Source organism: Pinus tabuliformis, chromosome 7, assembly GCF_031772625.1.
Source record: "Pinus tabuliformis cultivar Carrire ecotype Pingquan chromosome 7, CPIR1, whole genome shotgun sequence".
In the NCBI taxonomy this organism is placed as follows: domain Eukaryota; kingdom Viridiplantae; phylum Streptophyta; class Pinopsida; order Pinales; family Pinaceae; genus Pinus; species Pinus tabuliformis.
In genome coordinates this window covers 2,036,175,145-2,036,194,907 of record NC_142293.1, presented here as the reverse complement: position 1 = coordinate 2,036,194,907, position 19,763 = coordinate 2,036,175,145, and the positions used below count along the sequence as shown (strand labels likewise).

At 35.5% G+C, this 19,763-nt stretch overlaps 1 protein-coding gene across 2 annotated transcripts; it reads right to left on the bottom strand.

The window, feature by feature from the left end:
- Positions 1-1,972: 1,972 nt before the first annotated feature.
- Positions 1,973-7,771, bottom strand: LOC149256680 (putative BOI-related E3 ubiquitin-protein ligase 3). 2 transcript variants are annotated; one of them, XM_089460821.1, is made up of 4 exons: positions 6,783-7,771; positions 6,595-6,692; positions 3,449-3,810; positions 1,973-3,236 (listed from the first exon to the last, which is right to left on the bottom strand). In XM_089460821.1, exons 1-4 carry the CDS (start codon positions 6,836-6,838, stop codon positions 2,697-2,699), a joined length of 1,056 nt encoding a protein of 351 aa, XP_089316947.1. In that variant the 5' UTR covers positions 6,839-7,771; the 3' UTR covers positions 1,973-2,696. The 2 variants fall into 2 exon arrangements, with proteins under 2 accessions (XP_089316947.1, XP_089316948.1); XM_089460822.1 differs by lacking the exons at positions 6,595-6,692; positions 6,783-7,771 and adding an exon at positions 5,866-6,562.
- Positions 7,772-19,763: the final 11,992 nt, after the last annotated feature.

The window sequence follows — 19,763 nt, the reverse complement described above, 5'->3', positions numbered from 1 at the left end:
ATGTTCTTGGTCTAAGTCACAAGCTCACTTGATTGAGAATACGTTATGGCTATATTAGCATTATTAACTAGGTTTTTTTCTCCAGCTAGGTTGAGCCTAGGGCAGGGTCAGTCCCAATGTTGGATGGAAGAACAATCTGTCTGCCTACAAGATGCTTTATTAACTAGGTTAATAAAATAAACATTTCTTCAAAACCTTCCAAATCAAAGTACTTTTGTGGTTGATAAATCTATATCTGCACTATTTGTACAGTAACTTGGTAATTCAAGCTCCAAAAAATTCTTCCTCGGTATCAGAGTTTTAAGTCTTCAAATCAACTTTCCAATGCTCTTGAATCAATGTTGTCATCCTAAAAATTGATCCGCACTCTCAATGCCACTCAAAATCAAAAATTCTTTTGGTGGTTGGTTCTAATTCAAGCCTGTTTATGGACTTAACAGGAATTACATATGAACATTTTGAGTTGTAACGCTTGGAAGGAAAAATAAAACTAACTAAAACAACATTTTAAGCTATCACAAGGTAGTCATGGAATGAGTAATAGATTTGTTTACTGAAACCTCAAAGGATTTCGCATCTACTTCCTAGGTTCACTTATAGCTACATTCTTAAGGGTGTACATCTCAATCTTTAGCGAAGTCTCATTTCCATTCTCCAAGTCTCCAAAATGTCCTTTTCAACGAGGCCGAGATTGGCAAGCATATCTGCCACCACCATAATGATTGAAATATTTTGTTACAGTCCATTACTATCGACTTTCTTAAGTCGTATGGATATAATCAACATCTACACCCCCCACACAAGCTTGGACAGAATCACAAGAGCTATGAGTGTCCAAGGTTTTGTTGCGTCTCTAACCAAGTTTTTCTAGGATTTAATCTAACATATAATGCAGCCTCGATAATAAGGATTTGTTTGTTTTGCACTTTTTTCTATAATATGAATGTTGATAGGACCTTGGTTCACTGATGAGGTTGACATAGTACTAATCTGCCCACAAAGGCTCCATTCTTGCTGTGATTTGCCCCACTTGAATAATATGTCAAAAAGGGTTGATGTTGAGTGCAAGCTCTGGACAAATTGAAAAAAAAAAAAAAAAAAAATTGTTATAGCCTCATTTATTGTCTTGGATAACCACTCTATCATATCTTGTTACAGTCCATTACCATCAACTTCCTTAAGTCATATAAATTTAATCAACATCTACACCCCTAACACAAGCTTGGACAGAATCACAAGTTCTACGATTTTCCAAGGCTTTGCTGCATCTCTTACAAAGTGCTTCTAGGATTTAATCTAAAATATAATTGAGCCTCGAGAATCGAAGTAGAGGCAAAGGCTAGACAAGAGGAGAGGAATCTAGAATTTAGATGGTTTATGCTCGAATAATTAATCATTAATGTACTATGGATGCCATTTTTATCTTGATTTGTGTACAATGCATGCTTTGATATATTCTGCAACTAAGTTGGCACTCTGGATGTTTTTTTCAATATAAATGCAATGATATATATATATATATATATATAATGGATGCTTCCGGGACACTTCACTTCCAAAAACATGTCCCTGTTTCGTGCAACATTGGTTTGAACAGGTATGCAGCTGCCATTAATAATGAAACTTTATACCCTGATTAAAGGATTATCCAGATACCTTTTATACATCTACTAAAAAGAACACACTCAAATATCAACATTAAAGCTGACAAAAGTGTTGTATCCCAATTATCAGCCCTCTCATACAATATACAGGGCAAGCATTCACCAAGTATAGATAAGGTTGCTTAGGAAAATAGAATGACAGAATCACAAGAGCCAAAAAACTATAAACACCATAGATTTGATAGTGATCTCCAATTTGACTCATGGATGGAACCTTGCATATCTTCTATCTCAACTATTCTAACTATCAACACTTTCACAGAATCCAACCAATTAGCTCATATCAGAAAAGCCAATCAATCAAGAACTGTCTGCAACCCAAATAAACATTCATCTCAGAAATGTAATACATACAAATGAACATGATTAGAGAAAATTTTTACAGACTAGACAAAAGAATCAAGTCATTTTCTAGCATGATTAGAGCTTGTTACTACGAATGACTGGGCCATGTTTCTAGATGCAGAAACCTGTCCACGCACTCATATACCCTATTCATACTTCACCATCTAGGGATGCCTTCAATTGGTCTCTAGGAACCACAAAAGCAGCAGAGAGATGAGCGAACTGATTTTTTCATCCAAAGAATCAAAAAATAAAGAAAGAATTAGCAGGGTGGGAAATGCAGCTCTTTCTCCTTTACTATTTTCCCTAGTTTATATGGATCTGGTTTTTGACTTTCAGCAGCCAAATATGATCATCTATCGATGTGGATACAGTATTCCCTGATAAAAAGCCATATATGTCTCTTCAAGAGGTGTTGCAGAAAGACAATGCTCTCTTCCCTTGCAGCATCCTGGCATCCTACTGGAACACCTTACCATCTTCTTCACTTTCTTAACTGAATATTACAACCAGTATAAACTTGCTGCTAATTCAGGTTCTGAAGCTATGTTAGTAAGCAATGGGATGATTAATAATCTGCATTCTTCCAAAGGCATTAGTAGAACGTTTTGCACACCAGGGATAGCAGAGCTATGTAATGCAGATATCCATAGCTTCCACAAATAAATGCCACATTTGCAACATAGTTTATGACATGTAGACTTCCACACTTGCGTTCTTCATAGAATAGCACAGAGGGCAAGAATCCACTGCATTGTCACATTCTCTGCAGAGGCAGAGATGTCGACAAGGGAGGAGGAGAATGGAAACACTGTTCTTCTGACAGACCTTGCAAGTTCTCTGATCCCTTGTGTTCTTACTACCTCTCAAGGATCTTGCACGATGGGCCTCTGCATTTGGATCTATGTGTGATGATTCTGCATCATCTGCTTCACTATCACCACATCCTTCTTTGCTTTGTTCCCTGCCCTGTACCACAGCCTGTTGGAGGCTTTTTCTCAAGGATTTCACCATGGCTTCCTGATGCTTAGCTTTGCTCTGCCATATGCAAGCTTCCAGTTTCAGCTGTTTCACCTGTTCCTCTAGTTCCCTGTTTCTAAGATTGATCTTCTCCATCTCCAAGTCTTTTTCCCTTATTTTCCTCAAGACGCTTTCCTCAATCATAGAAAGCATAGATTGTGAATGCCTCTGCCTCTTCTCTTCAATGGATTGCCTCAACTGATCCGCCTATAAATCAATACATGCAAAAGAATTTAGAAAAACTCTCAGGGATTCAACAAACAAGTCATACAGTTTTGTAGTATGTTTATGAAGCCTATTTTACAAGAAAAAACAGTTTTGCAGTTTTATAGGCATATCGTAGAGTTGAAAGCAATGAACCCTTCTATTACTTCAAATCATTAAAAGCAAAATGCGTAGAAAATGAATAAAATATCCACCTGTGCCCTCACAAATTGATCAAGCTCTTCTTTCTGTTTTTGCAACTGTGATGCTATATCCTCTGTTAAAAAATGAAGGGTAGAAGCCGCATCGCCTCTCGTTGCAGATGGTCTTGAAGCATTGACTTGTTCATCCTCAAATGCCAGACGCAGACCAGTTGACACAGTCCCCACTGAGTGTGGTACATTCCCTGGTCCTGCAGCTGGGGCTTGCTGATGAAGGTCGCACAAATTTATTAACAAGGGCCTCTGATGTTGCAAAGCAATAAGATCCACAGCCTCCCTTGGTCTCTTTCGCGATGGAGGGTCTTCTGGCAAATGGAACATTGCTCCATTCTGCTGACCATGCACAGAATTGGGCACTGCAAAATGAAGAGGATATATTGACATGTCAGCTGGATTCATAATGGCTGCAGAAACTTAATATGTGAATATAATACTGAGGTCAGATAAGTTAATCTTATCATAGCAAAAAGCCATCAAGCCATCCTTTTCAAAGTGATATCTTATTTCCTGAGAAGATTGCAAATTTTTCAGATATATTAGAGATGACAACACTTTTCCACCAGAAGAGGAGAGGAGATATAAATGAATTCTAACGATAGCTTCCTCTGGAGTTGGAAGTGGCAAAAATTCAAAGAACTTGAAAAAAAATCTAGAATTTCTAGTTAGACCAAAAGAAGATTTTCAGGCAGACCCTTGTACATAATAACCTGTCTTAAATCATGAATTTCATAATTCTATGGCACGCGATATATTATCTTGCACATGCTCAAGATCAATCTCATGGGGATGGTAGATATCGTTGAAAAGCGTTTTGCCCTTTAATTTTAAACACTTGAAGATAACTATAGCCATAGATAAACTTTAGACATAGATTTTAAAACTTGAGATACCTATACCGATACCCACCTGACCTTAATAAACTACAAAACGACATGAAGCCTAGATAAATTTTAGCCATAGCCTATAAGGATAACACATTATCGCACTTTGCACGAGTGAAGATAGGGAAACACACAGGTTCTATCTGGTTTTAAGTTCTTGGTAAAAAAGCTTGTGGACCCACAGCGTAAGTCTCAATGGAAGGAACTGGGCATGGTAGGCATGAATACCAGAGAGAGATAGCCACAGCTGATCTGTTTCAGGACATGTGGATGTGGTACACTGCCCACAGTGTATAAATTATTCATTTCTTCTATTGAAGGAATTTGCTGGTGTGGGCTGCTGCTATATTGGAATAACACTTGTATTATGTAATTTGCAAGTGTTGTAATCTGTGAGTGTATATACTTGTGTTTTCCAAGTACAAATTTGCTGCAATAGGTTGTTGGGAGTGTGTGATAAAATCTATATGTTTGAGAAAGTTGTTTTACAGCCATGTGTGGTTGTATGTTTATCCTTTTCCGCAAGGAATACCCCATGACCAACTGGTAAAGTCCCTGCTCTTGAATAGGAGAAAACTCTTTCCGGTCTTTCAACGTCTCTAGCTATTTTATGACCCAGAGTTACCAATGGATTATCTCTTATTCATATAGGTCATATGGCATTATATAAATAATATCACATGTATAGATATAGGTGAATTCACTGAAGACCAAATGGTATTTTTCTCTAGTTACCGAAATGATACCAGTCATTTCATTATCCTCTCACTCTCTAGATAAGGATTGGGTTGCTGTATAATACCAATCGTAATTAATTTGATTTGAAAACGGCCTGAACAGGTTTAGGCCCAGCACATGACCTAACTTCCAAAGATAAGTACTGTAATTAATAGAGAGAGAGAGATGTAAGGTCCAACTCTTTCTGTCCACATTAAAATGTATTGTTGTACCACATTAATGCAGAGTTTGGGTCCATAGCTCCCCACTGATCAATGAAAACATTATCATATGCTGATTAATGGTAAAAACAGAGACCGTTGCTTGTTTCATGACCCTTGCAATATTTTACAAAATGGCTGTGCTGTTGGGCCATTATTTCAACAACCAAACCATTACCTGATTAATGAAAACAGAGACCATTGCTTTCTGAATTTTCATGGTACTTGAGCTGTTGGCAACTGTTTTGACAACCCCTAACCGTACCATAATTAATAGTAGGATACAGAACTAACAATAATAGAATCAACGTGGCAAAGTAATAAATGCAAGACTAGATGGAAGAGAAAGGGTTCAAATGTGTGGGCTGATGGTATATTGGAATACGCCATGTATTATTTATTTATTTTTGTGTAAATGCCAGAGTGTGTGATTTGCTGAATATGTGTTTGCTGTAATAGGGGTCTGCTGTGTGAGAAAATCTGGAGTTCTGAAAAAGCTTTTTTACTTCCATTATCCATATAGGGTTATCCTATGAAAAATTGATGAAGCCTTTGTTCTTGCATGGGAGAGATGTAAAGTTGAATATTTCACCTTCCATGTCAAAGAGGGTATTTGAACCGCATTAAAGCACAGTTTGGGGTTCATAGCCCATTGTTTTGGCACCGCCACCATTCGTTGATTAACGATAAAAAACAGAGACCATTACTTCCTGATATTTCATGGTACTTAAGCTGTTGGCAATTGTTTCTACAACCCCCAACCGTGCCATCAAAATCTGCAGACTGAATAGTAGGACAGGAAACGAACGATGATATAATGTATTGGCAAATCAATGAATGCAAGTCTAGATGGCAGAGAACATGAACTACACAATCAAATCCATCCAATTTGGACAAGACCAAAAGCCCCAAGTTGGGCAAGCTTAACCGTATCCCATCTAATGCCAGGTCTCTAATACGCACCTGGAGGTTACAAAGCCTTAGGGATGCATATCTCGAATTCCAATATTTGATACATTGTCTATTTGTGTAAAGTCGGCGATATGCAACGTCTAGGTGCGCACCAAACCTGCGCATGGAATTGGTCCATGATAGACTCCATATTTAGTGCACCTTCATTGAAAAAGATGCACTGTCACATACAGTAAGTGGCGATGGGGATCCATCACCACCCATCGAGCTAGCTTCTTTGGTCATTCAAGCTATGATTGAACCCATCTGTGGCTATCTAAACTACTGTGTTTGTAAATAGGTCAATAGCCATTGGATTGAATAGATTATGATAGAAAATATGTTCCCAGATTGGCAGATAACAAGATACCTGCATTGAATATGTGAGAAGGCTGATTGGGCTCAGAGTGCATTTGACTATCCGATCCAAAACCAACTAGCAGCACATTCCGAAGATCCTGCCCTCTCCTGTCAATGATCAATACCATGAATCAGCAAACGCAGAGCCACATATATGTTCATAAGGTGAAGATAGAGAAACAAAGACAAAAACCAAACCTGTTTCGAAAATCAGGCAGCAGGATGTTTGAAGGATACTGCGCTTGAACGGCCATGGTCTTCTTGTTCAAAGAAACTGTCAGGTAAGGCAGGCAATAGATTGCAATCCGAAGTGGATGTTGTGTGGGAAAAGAAGAAGAGGAGGAGAGATTTCTTAAAGAGATGGATGGGCAGAATGGCACAGGATAGGAGCACCTGTAAAAAGACTGGCGGATTCTTTACCCATTAACGCGGGGTCATCCCCAATCTCAATAAAATGAATGAGAGAAGGATTGGAGTGAATCTCCAACGCAAAAAATACAAAGAAGAAGGCTGATTCTGAGGCTGAGTCTGGCTGTAATGCTAACCGCCCAGCTGACGCCCGGCGGAAGCTGACAGCGATGGTAAAACCCAAACCCAGCGCGTCAGAAGCCGTGAAACGGGCAGGCAGGCAGGCCGGCCATCCCCATACCCACCCACCATCAATCCTCATCATCATCACCTGATTCACTGCACGAGGGCGGCGCTGCGCAGCGCACCCCGGGAAGAATCCTACCCAATGCCCATCTCGTCTCCCGCCATCCCTATTCCTATTCCTATTCCTATGCCTGCCTCCCACGTTACTCTCCCATCGCAATCCCCGTCACAGGACGGAAATCGTCCCCCTCACCCTAATCAACAAATGGAGCCCTTTAATCGCGTATCATCCGAGTTGTCTGAGTCTGATGCTACAAGAAGTCAAAGTTCCGATTTAATATATTTTTGACGATACGTATCCATTCAAAAATTTTGGTAAAGAATCCGATAAGCCCAGAAGCATTCAGAGCAAACAAACCATTTCTATTGTTCGGGTTGTAATTTGAATCATTTAGATTGATGCACATTTCTCAAAACCCTTACAGTCTTTGTTTGAAAAAATTGCAAATTTGAACTATTGACAGGTCAGGAAAACCCTCGGTACCGTTAATCCTCAGAATAAAATTACTTTAAACCTAATTCCACCATGTACACAGTAAAACTCTGATAACACCTAAAATTTGGTGTCACCCCTCGGAACCTTTAATCCTCAGAATAAAATTACTTTAAACCTAATTCCACCGTGTACACAGTAAAACTCTGATAACACCTAAAATTTGGTGTCAAATTTGCCCCAAAAAAAGGGTTTTCTTACGAGATTAGCTGACTCCATCTGTAGGTTTCCTCCGCCGCCTTCTGAGTTTGACGGCGAAGAACGGCAACGCCAGGCATACGGCAGACAACGTATTTATGTTTTACTGCAATTGCCGGACGTACTCACCGGTCGCCACTGACGCGAAAAAACGTAAAAACCAGGCCTGCCAGGCCACCAAATTCTGAATCCACCCGTCCGTTAATTCGATCGGACGGCTCACCGTGCGGCACGTATATCCAGAGATTCTGTTCTGATGGGGCGATACTCGAACCTGCAATGCCAGATCCGGTTCCAGCTTCCACGTCAGCTCTGGTTCGCTTCAAATAAATCAAAGGTTTATTAATTATGATTACGTGGAATTAAGGGAATCGACTGGTGGGCTCCACTGTCACGGGCTATTATGTATTATTACGATATGCATATTTTTGTATTGTTCTGTTAATGCAGGCGGTTTGGATGGTACCGCTTAGTCGGCGTGTGCAGTTTGACCGGTCCCCGCCGGTAGTCGCTTTCTGCGGCTCACGCTGGTTTGGAAGGTTTGACCGGCTCCCATCAGTTTTGGTTTTTGAAGCGTAGCTTTCTATCACAACCACCTTGGTATCGGTAAGAGTGTTGGATTTGAGTGGTTTTGCAAGTTTAATAAAAAATTAGAGAAAAATAAAAAAAAAAAAAATTACGTGGAAAATTAAAAATACCAAAAATATTGTATAGAATAAGTGGTAGGTTGATTTTGGATGGATTTCAAGATTACTGTCAAAGGAAGAGTTTGTTGAAATGGAGCATGGGAAAGATGTGTATCTAGATGTTGAAAAAATTATGATAGAAAAGTATATATTGAATTTAAAGAGTTATGATAGAAAAGTATATATTGAATTTAAAGAGTTTTTCCTGGAAGATTAATGAATTAAAAAATTATTATTATTAAAGGATACATTGTCATAGGATCATAATAGAGATGGTGGTTTGTTTATTAAAATAATGGTTGATGGATTATATAGTTGTTATATTAGTTTGTGGGTTTTCTTCTTTCTCTTTTATGGTATTTGTGTGGTTAACAATAATAACAATTATAATTAAATATCTTTATTTTGAAAAACCTTAATGTTACTTTTCTACAACTATAAGATCTCATTTTCTTTCCTTCATACCGTGATTCCAAAAAAAGATCCATTTAAACCTTGTCACATCTACAATGATCCTAATCTCACTATCAAGTGACTCAAATATGAACTTTGTCATGAACAAAGAGTCAACCCCATAAGCAAGTTATTAGCACGCTTAGGAGAATGGAAATACAGCGCAAACCAAACAATCTAGACTTAAATATAGAAACATTGCATTTAATGGAATGAGAGGAAATTAAACAACTAAGTTGATTGGAACTTTTACTAGGGACAAACCAATAAGTCAAAAAGCATTAGAGAGAAAATGAGGGGAGATTAGTAAACATTTAACAAGTAACATTGAACCGTGGGATATCATTGATCCTAGCTACAATTACAATTAAGTATTCCAATTTAATAAAAAATAATTAAATATTCAATATTCAATATTGAGTATTTTTTGGACTAAATCAGTAATCACATAGGAATTTTTAAGGTATGGTTTATCATCAAGACCACAGTAAGTGGTTCAAAATGCCTTGACTTAAAAAAATTCTATGTGATTTAGTCAGGAAAATACTCTATATTAATCATGAATCAAAGAAGCCTGCATTCTGAGATTAGATATTCAACTTTAAATCTAAGTCTATGAGGAGTTAACAATTAAAAACCATATTTAAAAAAATAATACAAATAAATATTTTTCTAAGAAAAACATTTTGTGTGAAATTCTTTCCCACTCAACTAAGTCAAATGGACATCAAAATGAAAAAAATAGTAAGCATAAACAAGTAAGATCAAAGCTTTGGACATTGTTAATCATAGTTGTAATTAAATATTCCAATTTAATAAAATAAAATAAATATTCAATATTCCATTACAAATTTAAATTTGTGAAAATTAACAATTGAAAATTATTCACAAATGTAATTAGACATTTAAATTTAAACAAATAAAATAAATATTAAATACTACATTGTGAATATAAGTTTATGACAGCTAGCAATTAACAATTATAGTCAGAAGATAATATATATAAATATTTTTCCAAGGAAAACATTTCATGTAAAAAAATTGGTGCAATTTAACTATTCAATGTTTTGGTTTCTTTTGTCAAATGTGATACAATTTTGGGTGAGATTGTGATTTTTCATTCTTTAAAATTGTTGTTGAATGTGTAAATAAATTTAGTGCTGTAAAGAACTTTAAGATACTCAGATTGTGCAAATTACATAAATCAAACTTATAATTCCAACAAATCCATAATAGGTTTTAGACAAAATTGACTAGAAAATATGTCCATAAAAAGCCAAAACGTTGAATAGTTAAACTATGCTATTTTTTCTAATATTTTAAGATATAATCTAAAAATATGAAGAAAAACAAATTTATAATTTTCTCATTATTTAAAAAATAAATAAATAAATTATGACTATTTCAATTATTCCTCACTAAATAAATTATGACTATTTCAATTATTCCTCACTATATATAGATTTTAATTATAATTCAATTATATTAAAATAATATATATATAAGAGGTGGTTTTTTAATTATAATTATATTGATTTAAACTATTTTATATACTGAAATTAATTAAAAAAATATTAAAATGAATACATAAATACATTCTTGGTAACCATCAAAAATACAAAACCATTTCATATAAGTGCAAAACCATTTCATGTATTAAATATGTCATATATATATAGTTTACCTTTCTAATAGTATTTTATATCACTCGTAAAAATAGACCATTCATGATCTTTAGTGTACTTGGACATATTCATCATAATGCTTCTAGAATAAGGAATTTTTCAAAAATTCATATTTTTGGAGAAGAGATTACCTTGATTCTATGTATGTGTGTCAAATTCAGCAAGGTACAATATGACCTCGTTATGGTTGAGTGTACACCATGGGATGTCTTGTGGACAACAAGCATTCTTTTTTTTTTCTTCTGGGTTATTGTCACTTTAGTTTGGTGGTCTTAAATAACATTATAAGATGCTTAAATATGGTGTATTGGGAAGAGTGGGAATCATGTGGAGGATGAGGGGGTAGGGTTGGCTTGGCTTTGATGGTTTCTTTGCTTTGCTTTTCTTTCTTTGATGGTAAGTCAAAAGTAAGGATGGCAAGGAATGAAAGGGCTGGAAGGTGAGGTAGGTGTCATCACTCCATCATGGAATCTGTGTGATTAGCAAAAAACTTAAACAAACTAAAATTAACACATGGCATCTTTATATCTTAAAAAGTCAGACAATCAGTTATATTTATTGTGGTTGAGTGGAGAGAAGTGGTGTTCATGTGGAAATTGCCCCATGACAACCTCATTACACATTGGCCTATTCAAGATGGTTTACTTAGGTGTGGCAACATGCTTCATCACACATCTGGCCCATGATACAATATGATAAGCAAATTCATACAACTTGTGAAGAAAGTCACTTTAACAAAAAGACAAAACTAGCCATATCTTTATCCAGGGGAGGAGGTTAGCTTAACCTTTGCCTTAGCTTGAGGGTGGATGGATAGATAGATGGGGATGTGATTACCACCCTCAAACCATGTGGATTATTTAATCATGATAAGGATGGAGAAATTTATTGTGAGAGCTGGCTGGAGTACAAGAAAACTCGGGTCCGTGGTGGTGGCCAGAGTCACTTTGGCATTAGGTCAATTGATGCCTCCCTTTTCCAGTGGACTATTATTATAATCTGAGGCATTTTATTTTATTTTATCATAATGTTGCCATGAATTGTGTAGTGGGTTTGAAAGGGAGTTTAAAAAAACGCCGAGTAGGTTTGAAAAGCAATTTAAAAACGCCTAGTCAATGCAATTATTGAGGGCAATAATACCAATAATTTCGTTCAAAAATGGTTTTGACCAAAATAAAGTTCATCTCCTAGAAACTTCACGGATGCATTTTACTATTTTCTGCTAAAGTTATCTCTTGGAAACTTCAAAGAAGCTACTTTTTACTATTTAAGTTGTGTATGTTATAGTTAACTCTTGGAAACTTCAAAGAAGCTACCTTTTACTATTTAAGTTGTGTATGTTATAGTTATTTTCAATCATAATAGTTTAGTTTTAAAAACTTTAAAATTATTATTGAAATTTAAAAAATAAATTCACTGGATAGAAGTGAAATTTTGCTTTATTATAAAAATAAAATAAAAATGGTTAGTTTACATTTCAACATATTCCAAAAATAATAAATTTTTAATTACATTCTTATATTTGTTAAAATATTAGTTTAAATCTTATCTTTTAGATTTTTTTAAGCCACTATTATCTGAATTTAATTATATAATTGTTGGTAAAAGTACATTTTCCGTTGGTGTTGTCTAAATATATCTATGTTTTGGAATGTTGATAGGTTAATTTTTTTTGTCAAATCTTAATTTTTATTGTTGAAAATGAGGTTTTTTATATTGCATATATGGATTTGGCACCCAACCCATCAGCGTTAAGATTATGAGAGTTTACAACTCAAACTTATCATTCCAAAAAAGCTTTGAAAGATTCTAGATAATTTAAACCCAAAAATATGTTGGAAAACCATCTAAAAACTAGAATAGATAAACTAAAGTCTTTACATTACTTAAATTGCATTATGCATAAATAGATTTAGCACCTTGAAAAACTTTCACATAACCTAAATCATGCAAATTCAACAAGTTAAATTTGTTATTTCAACATTTTTTTTGTGTGAGGACACACTCTCCAACCTAGTATGGAAGAGATATTATAATGTTAATGTTATGTAAACATTTTGATTCAGTCAAATTACATAAAAATAAATAAATTTCAATTAAATTATATATATATATATATATATATATATATTATAATTATTAATTAAAATATTTTGGCTTGGTCAAATTACATAAAAATAAAAGGCATAGTCTAACTTATAGACGATATAACCTTTTTCAGTGAAAACTTACAATACAATTTCATGCAAGATTGTGATTTTTTTTGTTTAAAATATGTTTTTGAATGCATAAATGGATTCAACACCCTGAAAAACCCATGGGTACTCAAATTCTACAAAATAAATAACTTAGACTTGAGTTTCTAAAAATATCTACATGATTTTGGTTAAAATTTACATGAAAAAATGCCATGAAAAAAGGTTATTTCATCTATAAGTTAGACTACACCAAAAAAAGTATACAAATAAAAAAAGATTAATTAATTATTAATTATTTATGATTAAACCAGTTTAGATCCTTCTTAACTCTGGATTTATCAAGCATCAAGATGGATCAAATATCTCAAGGTGCAAGCCTCTTTTTTCAGTGCAAAACTTGAGGAAGGGTTTGCACCTCGAGAGATTTGATCCCTCCCAGCGCTTGATAGATTCAGAGTTAAGATGGATCTAGGCCAGATTATCATATTTTAAGCAAAAATGTTAGAAATTATGCTTGAAAAAAGTCCAAATTATAAAACATGGCATAATTTAACTATTATACGTCTTTTCATTTTTCGCCAGGTGATACAATTTTGGATGAGATCTTGATTTGTTGTTATTCAAAATATGTTTTTGAATGCATAAATCGATTCAACACTATGAAAAACGTTTCGGGTACTCAAATTTTGCATATTACCCAAATCAAGCTTATGATTTTAGGAAATCTTTGAGGAAGCACATATTCTTAACCATTAGTGCCACTCAAGATATAGAGGTAGTTTGAGTTGTTGAGACTAAAGATATTAATATCACCCATTTTTAATTTGAATCACGATTAATTTCTTCATTATAATTTGTGGGTTATTATATTAGGCAAAAAAATTATAATAGTGGTATTGTAGTGAAATCCCTCGTATCACATATAATTGTATATTATAATTATTGCTCTTATTTATTTATATATATATATAAATATGTAATTTATAGTTTAATTTTATTGAAATTTTTCTTAGCTTTACTTTTCATCCCTCACCCATGGCATTTACACTCCAACTTACTATTCTTCCATATAATCACATTTATAAGTTTCTTAGTTTTGATTTTTGTTTTTGTTGTATTTGTTTGTTTTTTTAACTATGTTGAACTGATGATTTGTTAGAATATTTTGGGCGAGGCCCAAGATGAAACCTAACAACTAATAATATAACACCAATAATATATCCAACGGTCTGCAAGCCAAATATACCAGGAATTTATGGCTTAGCAAGAGTTGAGACTCCGCGAGGGCGATGGAGCCAACTCCTTGAGCCTTATCACAATAGACCAAGGATCTCTCCCCATGGGATTTGAAACCGAGTAGATAAGATAACTTCCCATTGCGTCAATCACTCACTCATCCCCTAAGGAGACCAATCTAAAAGCTGCTTAGTTAACTTGCACAATATCATAGTTTATTTTAATCATCTTGCCTATGTCCTTTCATTGTCTTTACATGTCACTTCATTTTCCATGTGCACCTTCACTTTCAAACCTTTCTTTATATGTCCTCACTATTTAGGCTTTCATTTTGGCATATGCCCAACTTTTTCATTAACACGTATGTAGTGTGTCTTGGTTCGTTTATGCATTTTGCTTTGGTGTATGTTTTTAGTTTTTATGTATCTTTTTCATATGTGCTTACTTTAATAATAACTTTCGTGTATGAGATATTTTTGTTTTTGTGATTAAGAGGTCCCTTTTTATGTAATTGTTTGATTGCTAAAGTTTATGAAGGTGTGTCTTAGATTGGTAGCTCAAGTGGTTGGAAGCATTGTTTGTTTTCCCATTTACCTAAGTTGAATTCTAAGGGACATGTGTGGGCCCTTCATGATAAGGCTTGAAGAGTAGGCACCCCCTACCCATGTGAGGTATCGACTCTTGCTAAGTCATAAGTTATTGGAATATCTAGGTTGCAGACCGTTGGATACATCTTAGTGTTATAATGGACAAGATTTGATCACGGGTCTCCCTCGCATTATCAATTCACCGTGTTTAAAAAAAAAAATGAAGGTGTGTACATACTCTACTCCAGATTTGAACATGTAACTCTTTAAGAATAAGCACATACTCTTAACCATTAATATATGGTTAACATAGTTTAATACCTTAAGCATTAAAATATATATCATTATAATAATAGAATAAGTCAAAAAATTATTGAAAAAGCTATTAATTTTTAGAATGGAGGCTTTTGTGAATTGAATTATGATGAACTTTATCTTTTGGATCCATTAATTAAACACTTGTAGTGTTGATGTTTTAAACCATCAAATATGATTCATCTTTAAGACAAAAGAATAAACCACACTTATAGTTCGAAACATTAACACTAAAATTATTTATGTAAAAAAATCAAGAAAAAACAAAACAAAACAACTAACTCAATTTAATAATTTTTAGTATTATGACATAATGCATTATAAATTAATAAATTTAATAATTTTGAATTATATTGTAATTAATATTAATTAGATTATATAAATGGTTATTGGATGAATTGTTATGAGATGAAGTGCTATCTTTCTATCCCATATTTTAAACAAAATTTTAAATTTATATAAAATTTAATTAAAAAAAAAACAATATATTGGAAAAAAATATGTGGTGTCATTTTATTCTTAAAATATCCCAAATTGAAGCTCGACAACCATAAAACTTTAATAATTATGGGTATGAGTAGTTGTACCGAATAATAACCTTCGTGTGAAAGTGTCCTTTTTAACATAATTATACCACGAATATCATATATAATCATCTCTAACCATACCACACGGGATTATGATTTCACGACGTGCCAAAATTGCCTTTGAATAATGATCACCAAATGTCTATACATTAACCACTCATTAATATTTAAATACCTTAGATTAAGGAGATGGGTTAGCATTATTGGAAGTTACAGCTGGACCCATATTCATAAGTTAGATTATGGAGACAATGATATTTTATGATATATTTTCCATAGGATGGCCATTTTGTCACATTTATTTAATAAAATTTTATTCTATACTTGCCATGTTGCCATATTCATTTATATAGAATTTATTTTATTAAAAAAATATACTCGCTATTTTGCAATATTCATTTATATAGTTAATTAAAAAATATATTTAAGTGGTTACCAATTTTAAGAGAAATCATAATTAAGATTAGGTTTCAATGTAGCATCAACTTTACACAAATGACCAAGAAACCCTAAAGAAAGGTGATAAATCCTCCTTAACCAACTTAAAAGATTAAAGAAGATTCTAATATATTATTTATTTTTGGGGTTAAGTATATTATTAGGTTTCTATTTCAATTTTTTTATTGTTAGGTATTTAAATTGCTAGTAGTTCATTAATTAATGTATAAGTGGTCATTATCTTTGAATAAAGCTAATTAGGTATTTTCCATGTGATTACTTAAGATAAAGTGTTATATCTATTTAATTTAATTATGTCTATTAAGTTGTTGCCCCTTATAAATGAATAATGAATATGGCCTAGTCATTAATATATGGTTACTAGTAGTTAGGGTTTGGGATAGTTAAAAAATATTTATAAAGTTGGAGAGGTGAGTACTTTCTTCTTATTGTTATTATTGTATTAGAGCATTATTCATTTGGAGATTGTTCCTATAGAAGTCATATTTCATTTACTTTATGCAATTTAAATTTCCTCAAATATGTAGAAATTTTGAATAATTAATCACTTAATCACAGAGATTATCCCGATTATACAGTATTGCGGAATACATGCATAATACATAACCTCCTCTACTTTGATCATCAATTTAGCAGCATTAAAAACAATGAAACATCAATCGCATGCGCACATTAACACAGTATGTAACCCAGGGAAAGCATACAGCTGAAAACCCCACACTATCTGTATATTATAATGATTGAGAACATGTAACAATACATAGTACAATACTCCTCACAAGTACTCAGTACTATCTCCACCTGTTACACACAAACTAGCTCAGATCTGAAGCCTCAAATCTCCTCCACTGTTTACCTGCCTCCACTGCGCAATCCTGCAAGAGAATAATGATGAATGGTTGAACCAAACTCGTATTTTCTTGGCTGAACCACGCAATCCTCATTGGCATTACTCAATCCCACTGATTGTGCAAGATCTCATGCACAATTATAGTCACAACTGATAGCAATCTCAACCTCTACCACCTGTCTCCACTGAATTGTCCATGCACTGAGTTAACTGATGTATTCTTTAGTTGCTTTATGAGTTAATAATTAGTGAATTAATTTAACAATTAATTCACATCACTCATCACTAGTGTATTTGCAATTAAACTAAATACAACTAGTTCAACCAAGTCAAACTGAACACAACTCCATCAACTCCACAATCAACTCCACCAAACTCAATCACTTGAGTTCTAACTGAAGTCCATCATGCAATAGCTCAACTGACCCATAAGAAAAGCGTATTTCCTTCTGACAGTTGCATGTGCCACATCCGTAGCTCGAACTGAAGTGCTCCAAGAGGATAAGATAATGTTTATAGTCCAAATATTATTAAGAGCTAATAATATTCAACTGTTCTATATTTAGACTGGCAGTCTAAAAATAAACTCCGCCCATATGTCTAAAAATAGAATTACATCTATTTTTACCAACATGACCAATCATCCACAAATAGCATCCTGCAACTCATAGACCATGATCCATATGTCTAAAAATAGACATAGTCTAAAAATAGACTTTGCGCCAAAAATAGCCTGCGGGCCCACTTAGTGAAGGCGACTTCTTTCCACTAAGCTCCATCATCTTGTTGCATTTTCAACACTCCCTCTCAACAAGATATGGATTATCTGCAACCCCTATCCTGCAACTCTGGAATGTTCTACATGGAACACGTTTGTCCGGTCCACTTGCTCCAACAACACTTGGAACAAAAACACTCCTAACTGACCACTCTGTTTGGCTAGGAACATACTCTGATGCTGAAGCTCTACCTGCTGCTAACAAGTGCTCCCTCTCTGACATCTGCGCTACTGCAACATCTCCATGCATCTCGCACCATTGCACACTTCTCTGTGCCACCTAGCACTGTGCAAAACACTTGTGCCTCTCGCATTGCTGCGGCCTGCTAGCTATGCGCTGTCCTGGGATTCCCTACACTGTCGCTCTCTCTGCCGCTCCATCCACATCTGTCTCTACCCAATCAGTCAGTTCCTACTACTCCACATCGGGGCTCTCGTAGCAAGGTCTCATCCAAGAGGTTGGGTACCTCAAGGATCCTACCCCTCCTCCTTGGGATGATCACTCTATATCGCCCCACCTCCTTCCTGGAGGTATGGCTGCATGTGATCCCTCAGCCCACCTCGCTCGAATTTTCCCCCTACTGGAGGTCTCTACATGAGTAGATGTCTCTACTCGATCTCCTATCAGCTTCCCTTGTTGTGGCTGCTCCACAACCTCCTGAAGCTGCTGCACCAATTATGGCTCCTCCACAATCGTCTGAGACTTCTTCTAGCTCTGCATGTTGAGAGGTAATATACGCTCCCTCTCAACCACCAAGTCTCCATCAGTTGCCTCGCTGCTCAAGGCTTTGCATGCATCTTGAACCTCAAGAGCATACAGGTTCTTGACCCATGAACCAATCTGCTTCACCTGTCTAGTGATGATGTGTCTAAGGAAAACCTTTCCCTTACTGAAGACTACATCATAGCCTCCGTCTTCCAGCATCGCGATCGACACCAAGTTTCTCTTCAGTCCTGGTACATACTTGACATCGGTCAAGGTAAGGCGAGCTCCATGCTCCCTCTGAAAAATAACCGTGCCTACACCTAAGACACTATACTTCTCATCATTACCCATCGCTATGTATCTGGAAATCTTTCTCCTCCAAAGTACTGAACAAACTCTTGTCATCGGTCATGTGGAAAGAGGCTCCACTGTCAAGAAACCAACCACTTCCCACCATGGATGAAACCATGCATGCGAAGAGTGTGAAATCCAACTCAAACTGTGAAGCAAGCGCCTCACCTTCAGATCCTTCCCCGGATCCCTTCTTGGATTTCCTCCGTGGACAATTTACAGCATAATGACCCACCTCATGACAACGAAAGCATCGCACTTTCGATTTGTCAACCTTCTTCCCATCATTGGAAGAAATGGATTCGGAAAGAGAACCCTTTTCCTTCCCCTTCCTCACCTTACTTGCTAAGGCACAGTTCTCCTCATCATGCATGGATGAAGCACTGTCTCTGGTGCTCCGTCTGATCTCCTCTTGCACAAGATCCGATCAAAGTCTCTCCCATCTTGGCAATTTCTCCCGACCATTAATAGAGTCCTGATAGGAATGCCAACTCTTCGGAAGACTAAGGAGAGCCAAGCTCACCAAGTCCTCATCATCAACAGTCACCCCCACACTTCCCAGCCCATCCCGGCATTGGGTGAACTTCGTGAAACACCTGGGCATACTGTCTCCATTCTCACACTTAATGTTTCTGAGTTTATCCTTGAGCGCCAGCTTCCTCTGATCGCTCTTGCTTTGGAATAGATCTGTCAACACTTTCCACATCAAGTATGGAGAAGCCTTTCCATGCAGGCTGGACACAATGTGATCCTTCACGCCCTCCAACAGAATCCTTCGACACTTTGCTGTCTTCTTTTGCCAAGCATCAACTTGCGCAGTATCAGTAGGCTTTGGGACCTCAGCCTCTATGAAATCCTTCAGCCCATTATCATCTAACACCGCCTCCATCCTGTCCTTCCATGCAATATAGTTCGAGCTGCCCTCAAGAGCATACTCCAATCG